The sequence below is a fragment of the Polyodon spathula genome, chromosome 18 (assembly GCF_017654505.1).
Source record: "Polyodon spathula isolate WHYD16114869_AA chromosome 18, ASM1765450v1, whole genome shotgun sequence".
Classification (NCBI taxonomy): Eukaryota; Metazoa; Chordata; class Actinopteri; order Acipenseriformes; family Polyodontidae; genus Polyodon; species Polyodon spathula.
The window spans coordinates 29,468,057-29,479,399 of NC_054551.1; the positions used below are offsets into that span (position 1 = coordinate 29,468,057).

The 11,343-nt window shown below is 36.0% G+C and overlaps 1 protein-coding gene across 1 annotated transcript; it reads right to left on the bottom strand.

Moving 5' to 3' along the window:
- Nucleotides 1-445: 445 nt before the first annotated feature.
- Nucleotides 446-5,121, bottom strand: LOC121331175 (quinone oxidoreductase-like). Its single transcript, XM_041278396.1, has 9 exons — nucleotides 5,066-5,121; nucleotides 3,741-3,856; nucleotides 3,107-3,259; nucleotides 2,407-2,570; nucleotides 2,135-2,186; nucleotides 1,870-2,019; nucleotides 1,289-1,390; nucleotides 1,099-1,194; nucleotides 446-778 (listed from the first exon to the last, which is right to left on the bottom strand). The coding sequence occupies exons 2-9, from the start codon at nucleotides 3,846-3,848 to the stop codon at nucleotides 617-619; spliced, it is 987 nt and encodes a 328-aa protein (XP_041134330.1). The 5' UTR covers nucleotides 3,849-3,856; nucleotides 5,066-5,121; the 3' UTR covers nucleotides 446-616.
- Nucleotides 5,122-11,343: the final 6,222 nt, after the last annotated feature.

Here is an 11,343-nt window from a genome sequence, read left to right on the forward strand (position 1 = left end):
TTACAGTGAATACAGAGAATCCAAACGTTATCTTCTTACCAAGCAAACCAGTTGTTTAAAGGCAGTCTGGTCAGTTGTCATTAATGACTATTAAGGAAATTAGATTCAGTAGAATTACAAAAAAGGAACCACAAGTATTCAGTTACCGTAACTTTTAGATCTCTAGTTGTACATAAAATAGTAAAGACTGATCTTCTTCATCAGTCAAATGTTCTGTGGAGAGTTGATAACCTGTTTGTGACTTGACTAATATTGAAGAATATCAGTAAAAATAAGTAATTAAATAATTTAATGTATTATTTAACTAATAATTAAGAAAGTTCAGATGACATAGCTTGTTAGATATATTGTGATAATTTAATAAAATGCATGTCAACTGATTAATCTCTCTAGCTGTCCATAAGGCAAGAGTATTCTTCAGCAGGAATGCACAATGCAGAATACCTCTGCTTGACAGATGGACCTTTTATTTATTTTTATACAATTTAACAAGAATATAAAACTAATATATATTGAAATGCACAGAGACTGTCTGAATAATTGTTGGTGCCACTGTAGCACCATTAATTTGTTTTCTATTTAATTACCACTTGTCACATGCAATGGAAGAAAGGGATCACATTATCAGAACCATCTTCCCTATGGCTCCAGTGCTGCTGATAATATCTTCATGAGCCTGTGATGCCTGCTCCAGTGGATACTCAGGTCCGATTACTGGAGATAACAACCCAGATTCCAATCCTGCAAACAACGAAGCAGATGACTCTGCCCTGTCCTCCTGTACAAATGAACAGCAGAAACGGTTAAGACAGTAATCCTGGCGAGGCTTTTTACCATGCCATGTACAATACCTCATGCCATATGCCATGCCAGTAATGTTATGTGTTCTGTGAATATAGAAAACAATACACCAATCCATTTTTGGCACGCATCTTATGAATTTCACTGACCGTAGCACTAATCTTGCGCTTGCTAAACGTATCTTAGGTAAAGAGTCCAAGATCATTGCTAATCAGGGTATGAGAAATCATACATTTAGTTATTACAAAAAAATAACAATACTAATAAACTAAAAACTATAGTACTATACGGTCTTACTTTTGTTGCACTGAACAGAGAAACGCCAATGATGCTGGTTTCTTTGGCCATTGTGTCCCTTGGGTTTATTTCAATGGGTCCTCGACAGCCCACAATCTGCAAAGTGTAATTGTGTAATCAGTAAATAGATAGAATATACAGTAATCTCAACAATAAATACTCTCTCTTGAATGCCTGTTTTAATACTCACAATCACCCTGCCTCCAAATGACAGCAGCTGTAAATCAGCATTAAGGTTCATATTAGACAGCATTTCAATGATCACATTCACCCCTTGTCCGCAGGTAGCTTCCTGAAACATACAGTCAGCGGAAAAGAAGACAAGTATATTAGTTAAGCAAATCTATAGTAATATATATATATATATATATATATATATATATATATATATATATATATATATATATATATATATATATATATATATATATATATATATATATATATCTTGGCGAGACGATCTTTCTAGAAACACTGTAAATTGTCTGTAACAGACGTTGCGTGTGAACTATTTTTCTAGATGACTGTTTAACTGTTTAGTGTTTTTATGGGGTGGGTTTTCAGCACAAACCTCTGTTCACAGCTCAACCGCTGTTGAGCAACAGCTCTTTTTTCATTGAAAGATGAACAATTAGAATATTTAATTCAATAAATGTAATAAGTTTAAAGTAATACAGACCTGTACCAAGGTGTTCTGCTAAACACACACTATACAGGTCCAGTGCAAATAAAAACAGACTTTCAAAGAGCCATTCAGTAGCAGGTCTCTACCTTTATTTTTTCAATGTAGCCTTTTTCTTTGTGGTTAAAGACGTGATGAGCTCCATTCTTCAGTGCTAGATTGAGCCCTTCACAGGTCCCTGCTGTACCCAGCACTTTCATTCCAAAGGCCCGGGCTATCTGACATGCTGCCACCCCAACCTGAAAGAAACAATTCATCTAATTTTTTTTTTACGGTTAATCTTACTGTTTGGTGACAGGATTATCAGAAACATAGGCACAAAAAAGGCATCACTGTGCTGTCCTGTATACTTACCCCACCACTCGCCCCGTGAATAAGCACTCTTTCGCCTGCTTTGGAATGAGCCCTAAACAAAATAAAAATATATGCAGAAAACTAAGACTGCCACATTTATATATTTTTGTAAACTGAACTGCGACATTTAAATGGAAAAAAAACGGTATATTAAACTTATGTAAAACAAATATATAGTAGGTTCTTGATAAAGTGGTCAATCCAAATTATGCATCAATCTGTGCCTGTGCTCTGTTTGTTGTAATAAACACTACTGTTATTCAATTACTTACTTATGGAAGAGCGCCCGGTATGCAGTGAAGTATGGGATTCCAATGGCAGCACCTTGCTTGTAGTTCAGATTGTCAGGCAGTGGGTGAACAGATTCCTCTGAAGCAATTGTGTATTCTGCATAGCCACCAGTAACTGTGCCACTTGTAAAGACCCGGTCACCAGCCTTGGAGGAAAAGACAGGCAAGTAAGAACGTCCTAATGCTAAACATACAGCACAACCACACACACATATTGGGACATGACCAAAGCCTCCAGCACCTACCACACCATGTTTTGGACAGACTAACGACAGATCAGATTAGTTACAGGGACACGAGTGGAGTATTGGTAACACATTGTGTTAAAGACAGTTACAGCAGTTAACATTATATCCTCTTGGAGCCTCCGGTATGCATTTTGAAGTGTACAGTATACTGCATGGTGAGGGTCCAAGAGGCTATACAAAAGAGTCTACAGTTTGAGTATTACACTTGCTCTATTAGGCACTCTTATGTTTGTAATGCAATACTCTGTATAGACTCCAGTCTTGCACTTGGCTGTTTCAGAAAGGAAATTGCTTGTGTATAAAGTTACTGTATTCACTGATCGCTCCTGTGGCATCTAGTTTCTATTTCAGAGAAATCCCCTGGGTAACTGGGTTAGTCAGACACAGTAGTCTCCCTATAGGCCAATGGTTCTCTTTGCCATGCAGTAGTTTACCTTGAATGTTTTGACATGCTTTCCTACTGCCTCCACCTCTCCTGCCACATCTGTACCTGGGGTATATGGCAAATTTGGCTTCCTAGCATAGGCACCTGAGCGGATATAGGTTTCAACCGGATTCACCCCACAGGCATGGACTCGGATTAGAACCTGTCAAACAAACAAACAAACAAACAAAAGGAAATGAGGAAACCTTCATTACAAAACCAGGGACAGCGTTTTCAAGGTTTTTAAACGCTGCTGCATTTCATGGCTGGACAGAATTTGCATTACACACAAGTACAACTAAACAAAAACGTCTTCTTTTAGAAGTCATAGCATCATATTACAAATCATCTAGACTATAGAAGCCACCACGACATGGTTTAAAATTAACAAAAAGTAAACGGTTACTCAGTGGATCCATGCTATTAGGACATTATTCATTTCAAACTGAGCATTGTGACGCAGACAATTTAAAACAGCTTCAAGTATATAGTTCATTAGACCTGCTGCTCATATAATGAGTTCTGGAGGGCAGGCAGTGAATCATTTATGCCTGACTTAAGTGACAGATAATCTTCAGATAATGGTGTCTACTTCTGCTTCATAATTACAACACTGCAATACATCAACAACACATTGCTATTACCTGTGTGAGGCCTGGATTGGGCACGGGAATGTCTGATTGGAACTGTAGTACTGACGGACCACCAAACTCGGACACCACGACAGCCCGCATCAACTTTCTTGTTGCCATGCTGCTATCTAAGAACAACAACACGAATCAGCATGTGATAAAGTTTGACAGTTTCTACAGCATCTACTGTGTCTGCACCTATTTGTTATACGAAACTTAAAAGTACCAAAATTAAAGACATGTTGAAAAAACTAGTTTACAGGCATGATGGAACTATGTCAACAGACGCTTTATGTTTGTCATATATAAATTATGCAGCATTACCGCGCATAGAATTTAAAGGACGAGTTTTTGTAGTCACGTAACAAAATAGATCGCGGCGGCCAGCCAACGGCTATTCTTACGAAGTTCGGGCCCATGTATCGAAAACACATTATTGATAAAGCGCGTTTGTTGTGCTCGTTACATAGTATCAGCATTTTTTTTTTTTTTTGCACTGTAATTTAGTATTCTATACTGATCATGTTATTAATTCTGATAAACATGTATAGTTACCTTCTCGACAATGGTTCTCAGTTAACAATTAACTAAAGTATTTCCCTTGACCCCGGTGTCCGTGTAAATAAATCCTTACAGAAAACGAAATACTGTGCAGCGGTGTTGCTTGATTTAGATACAGTCAAGTCATCACAAAGTAGAGAGTCTGCTTCTTTTCTTTTGCCATACATTCCATAAAACTACTTAACGAGTAACCTACTGCATCGTGCGATTTAACTTTTGTCTAAAATTGAAAAACAATTCTGTTGTGTTGAAGTAAACCTTGTGAATAAAACAGATAAGGTTCAACAGATATACTAACTAGAAGCACGCAATTGTATATATATATGTGGAAGTGATAAATTTGCTTTGTCAGACCAATTTCAATTGACAGTACTGTACAGTACAACAGTTTCAATTTATATTTAATCATGTTATAATGGTTGTAATAATATGCCATAATAACAGGTGTTTCTATCATAGGATTCCGAGCAACAAAAAATAAAATAAACACATTTACATTTTAATTAACATCTCACTAACGTACTTCCTTATAGAGACATTCTAGTTTAAACTGCAGAGTATTGTACTACAAATGCTACTTGCACGGTAATTTACCAGTACCGTTCACGTGTTCTGATAACTGCACACGACACGTTTCAAAGTTATTTCGTATGCACTATCACAATATACTCAAACAGCGAGTTTACTTTAACCCCTATCTATATAAATACTATTGAGTCATAAATCTCTTCATTTATCTTGACATTAACGTTTAATTGGAAATCTGAGCCACTTACCACTGGTGTGCACCAGCCTGCAGGTCAAAGAACTGCAAACCGGCTGTAATTTTATAGCAGCTGGTATTTTTAAACAGACCTGTAGGTGGTGCAACTAACTCAACTAAAAAAAAAAAAAAAAAAAAAAAAAAACTAGTGGAACAAAAGTTCTACTTTCTTCAGTCGCACACCTTACAAACATATGCTGGTCTGTACAATATTTATGTGATTCTCAGGAATCAAATCCTATGCTGAAAAATGTGTAGCGCGTTTTTGTTTTTCACAATAAAACTGTAATTCGTGCTGCAAAATGGAAGCGGGAAATACTGTAACTTCAAACAATGGAAGAAGGATAGACTTCGAAGGGGAGTGGCGATGGAAATATAAAAAAATATTGTAAGTTTTATCAACGAGAGGCACACTTATTTCACCACCAGCTCCTGTTCTGGACGGATAATATTAATTGATGGGATAAGAATAGAAATTACACATTAATATTTCTGGACAACGGGAAATTTTATTTCAAGACACACACTAAACTGATACAGTATCAGGTACTGCTTCTTCTAAGTTGAATGGCTTGAAGAACTAAACTGAAATGAAGATTGTGTTGCTTGTTTTTTATGTTTTTATTATTATTATTATTATTATTATTATTATTATTATTATTATTATTATTAATACCCTTTACAAATAGTACACTTGTACATTTGTCATTAAGATCCTGTAACATTGTATTGCAACTCGTCCACAGCTTTCAGGACTACGGAAAGCCTGTGGCGACGCTGTCTTCAAATGTGAACCATTTGTGCTCCACGCGCAGCTCTTGGTATGGCTTGGTATTGTAATCACGTATTAACTTAAAATCAGTCTACTGGACTTCTGAACACTGTTTGAAATGTCAACCCAGTTTCTATTAGTTTTGCAACTATTTTCCAATAAACAATGTCAGTGATCAAAAAGTTACAGGACAAGTGGACACGTTTGAATATAATATGTAATTTCTATGTTATCCATTAATAAAAGTTTAGAAGAGATTTTGTTATTTTTAAGGTTATATTTTTAAAGAGAATTTTCTGAATATGGATATACTGTACCTCAGTTTTTTAGGATATTTAAAATATTCAATTATTGCATTTTATATGTTGTCTCACATTTAAGATTGAGGAATCCTGGGTAAAAAAGCAAACAAACCATGTTGCACAAAAACAGCTATACATTTTGGACACCTATACTTCTGATTCAATTATTCTTAAATGCTTTACAGCGCTCTGTGGCCCTAAACTCTGGATTTAGAAATGAAATGATAACTGTTGGCAAGAAAGGAAAAATAATCATGGTAAAGTTTAATATATATATATATATGAAGTGATAAATTTGCTTTGTCAGACCAATTTCAATTGATAGACACATTTATATACACATTTTACACAGTTATTTGTAACTTTTTTTTAAATCTCTACTGTAGCAAATAAAGTTGAGTAGCTGTTGGGTCTTTTTGAATTAAGCTTCCCCTTTACAATTATTAATGCTCATATCTGAGAGCAGATATCTGCAGTTTTATATTTACACGATTAGTTGATTCTAGCAGGGGGTTGATACTCTGCTGTAGATCTATATTACTCATTATATACAGCACTGTTCATTATGTGCTGTTGATTTACAGGTTCCATAGTTGCCTGCTGGCTGTAGTGGGTGCAGGTGAAGCTTTTAGCAAAGATAAAGTGGAGCAAACCAAAGCTGAGTCTGTGTACACTCAAGGAAGAGAAAGAGGACAATAAAAAACTGACAGTGAAACTGCCTCACCAGTTCAGGATGATGTCATTCTACTGAACGATGATGTGGAGAGTCTAGAAAGTGGACTCCACTTGTTTTGGATGGAGACCTGTTGAACTGCAAATGAGGGCCATACTGTATCCTTTATTATGGGAAATGTAGATTGAGGAATTTGATCACAAGACTGTAAAGAATGGTCTCTTTACATGTTACGTCATGAAGGGGCTTGTCTCTGATAAGGCATTGTAAATGATAAATGTGTTTCTTTTCAAAATATTGTGCCAGAAAGTTGTCAACTGTTATCTCAAACTAACTTTATCAAGTACTACCTTTTTCTTTCCTGTATACTTTTTATTTACTTTTACTTACTGATATTTTCCAACTTCGCTGAATTCTGCCTTCTCTCCCCACTCCCTACATGATTGGACTTTACCTAACGATACCTGAACTGTTCACACTTGCATAAGTCAATGTTTGAAATGGGCAGACCGGTCCAGCATCTTAATTTCCTCCATTAAGAGTTGTTCACACTTTATAATCCTGGAGTGGAGACAACGCTGAACTCAGCGATGTAACAATGTGATCTAAAACTAATTTCCCCATTGAAGACACTGAGAAAGACTTATAGTTTCTTTTAGTATTACTATATATCCTACCGTTGACTATTGTATATTAATGGGTGAATTATACACCTCACATGTTTTCTTTGTCTTCTTTTTCTCCAATATTACCCTACACAATTCCAGCCCGCTTTAACATCTTAAAACAAATACTTTGGTGACAGCCTAGTAACGGCTCATTAAGAGCATATGCTTAATTAATGTGTCCGTTTTCGTGGCTTTCTAACGTTAGAGGAGATGTGGTTTACATTTACGTGAATTTGTACAGATTCTAATTGTTACATCATGAATTCTACTGGTACTTTGGCTTGCATTACCTCCTTATTTTCCACACAGTTGATGGTCTATTAAAATTAAACACTGCACAATTTCTTCTGAGATTAATGAAAGTGGTTATGGGATTTACAAATGTAGTTCAGATTTTTAGAGTTGTGATCTAGTGTCAAGTAAAGCCATTAACATTTAATGAATTGAAATGACTGAAAATTATGATAATATAGTACAGAAAACCTTGTCTGTGATACTTTCTGTTTCCATGACACCGTGTAATACTGACAAGGCACAGTAGGTGGAGCAGATATTCATTTAAGAGCCTTGTAAATAGAGAGTGACAAAAAGCATAAACTGTTTAAATGGTGTGTTGAGTAAGATTTAAATCATTTAAATAGGACCACGCCTGGCATATTTCAAGTTTTTACATGGAGAAATAATTATAGAGATTTGCATGCACTGTTACATTCTAGAACTGAGAGGCACTTCTTAGAGCTCTTATAGACTTAACAGTTCTTGTTCAAGAAACATTTTTCTTGTTGTGTGTGTGGTGATGAACTTTCGAATTCATTAATATTTCTGGGTTGGCAGCAAAGGAGTCTGAAGGCTGTTTATTTAAGAAGGAACAGCACAAGCATTGGCAAAGTGAGATTCCCCACATTGCCCTATGAGCATGTATCAAATCTACCCACAGAGAAGGGGGGAGGGGAAAGGAGCAGCTGGCTCTCCATGGATGTCCAAACACTGCCCTTTCACTTCCAGACTGCATGTAAAGGTTCAGAGTGCTAATTGTGCAATCTGGTGGATGACGGTGCTGTCTACTGTTGCGGCTCTGTTGAAACCACCACAATCATTTCGCTTGTAACTTCAGCTGGATCTGAAAAGTAAAACTCAGGTTTAGACTACCTTGAGAGTTAGATGACACTATTAATACAAATATTAATAATCCAGTGCAAGCTGTGACTTACTCTCAGTATTCTTGAAGTTGCTTTGAAAACACAGTAGTATTGAAGCAGTCCTGTGGGTGTGGAACCAATTTGGGGTAAATTAGAAGCAGTAATGCAATCTGTAAAATCACAAATTCAGGATCTCAAGATGCGTACCATTCCCTGCACACTGGGTGACATCCAAAACCTCCCCACCATGGCCTGGGAAAAGAGAAAGGAGAGCATATTGTTAGGAGTTAAAAAACACCCTTGAAGTAAATTAGAATTTGTTTTCCAAAATTAAATATATCAATTTCGTAACACTGAAAATGGCTCCTGCATCCACTATTCCTGCATTGTATTTGGATTATAGTTAATTTTAGTGTTAAAAAATGAACTACTAAAATAATGGATTTGTGTTACATTTGACCTATAGTTTTAATAGTAAAGGGCTATAGTCTATGTTTTGATTAGTTGTTGTTTTTCTTATTAGTCTACTCCTGCTATTAAAAAAAAAAAAAAAAGTGGTTTCCATCTCAGACTATTAAATTAGACCATTACATTCACAAGCAGGCCAGTACATTGTAGTGGGAATTCATAGTACACCATTACAAACAACAACAGATTTTCTATTGGCCTGTTACTAGCCGGGGCAGCAGTTCTGTGCTTTGTGATGGTGAACCCTCAGTAAAATCCAGATTGTTGTTGTTCTCTATTAATAAGATACATGCAGCTGGATTCTGTTATGTCTGATTTTAATCTAGTTAAGACAGGAAGTCATATCTTTACCTCAATTTCCAAACACTGGGGTTCCCACACTTGTGTGTGTTACCATCCTGACAACAGCCAGAAGAAAAAACATTGGCTCCTGTATGCTTTTGTTTGTATTGTTTATCAAAGCAAATATGTATGAATCTTATACATGTAATGTCCTGTATTGCTGTACACTGTGAATACAGTCCGCTGTTCCCTGTGACTGAATTAATTTGCCCTATCAACTATGGTAACTGAAATCCAGATGACTTTATCCTTCAACCATTGATAGTTATATTTCTGAACTCTTAAATATAGAGCTGCATGGAGATACACAATGCAAAGGGGCCCTGCAATGTATCCGCATCATATTGTATGCAAACAGTTAGCTGATGGCAGCATTATACTGTATTATTACTATCTGTTATGTATTTACTTTGTAGCTGCCAGTTTCAGGAGAGGTACTTACTTACTGTCCATTTTGCAATAGCAATACAATGTCATCAATCTGCAGGGCCCCCTTTTTTTGCCCAGAATAATGACTGTATGCATGTGTTGCTGTGTTTTTAAAGAAACAAGTGTGCATTATCAGAAATGGACAGGGCCAGTAGACATACTGGAGGAAAAAGGGCTGAAGCCAAATTATGAACATCTAATCCATTAACTGCCTAATTTAATAATGATGAGTCTTTTTTTTTTTTTGCATTGCATTGCATAGTCATCATCACTTTGAAAAGCTGAAATTTTCCACTTTCAATTCCCAGTATCTGTCGGGATCACAAGCAGTTGGAGTGGATATTGCATGCCAGTCTTTCTTCACCGAGTCTGGATTTCTCTCCCTGCTCAGTCCCGGGTATACAGCTGCAATATAAGCAGCCTGCATATTATGAACCAGAAATACAAAACTGAAAAACTCTTTATAACCAGCTACATTTCATTCATTGTAAAAGCGATGACAGCTAAATCTTTAACTAATTCCTTTATATTCATACCGAAGCTTCATTTGGCTGAATGAGTTTCCTGTTGATCCTTGACAGGACTATGAACATTTTAACATGTAATGAAAAACCTCTGTATACTATATCAGAAAAGCTTTCAACACATTGAAGTGTCTTCATTTGTAGTTCAACGACGAGGAACACAGCCAGTTCCTAATTTAACTTTTACCTTTAAATACATAGCGTGTTTACTCTTGTATTAAACTGCATCTATCACGTGGAAATCTTTAATAAACGCTCAATAAAAATTCCAAAGCAATTAGCCACCAAAGGAGAGTTTGGCGTTATTATAATTTCTTTTCAAAATTATTACTTGCTCCAAAGATTATGGGAAAAAAAGAGTTTTAGCAATCAGTCCCAAATGGGAGAATTTTCTGGTAAGAAGTGCTTGTGTGATTGTGAAGTGGGGCCATTACTGCCTTGATTAAGCTTTTTTCAGCTTTCTCTGATTTGGCATAGAGGGGAGCACATCACTCACAGCTCAACCTCATGCAATCACGGCTCCCCTCTATCATTTTTGCCCAAGTGATTTTTAAAATGCAGCTTAGGCGCCACTAAAATGTTTTACACGCTATAACCCTTACAATTAACTCAATGGTACACCTGTACATTGAAAAAAAAAAAGAAAAAAAAAAAGCAAGGTCAGATAGACTCATTTAACAAATTGTGTAGTGAAATATTGAAAGATAGTTATTGATTATGGAACCTAACAGAGAATGCATATCTATAGATGTGTGTATTAAAAATTAATTGGTCATTATTTAGTGAGTTAAAGGCTTGAATTATTTGAAGTGTATATTATTGATTAAACTAGGGACCATGATTTCAGCATCTTACAAGCCTCTATAAAAAAATTAAAATAAATGGATAATGGAAAAACAGATTTTTGGGTCATCAAGTTAGGAATTACATTGGAAAAAATATTTACATTGAGAATGAGGTTGGAAGAGATCAAT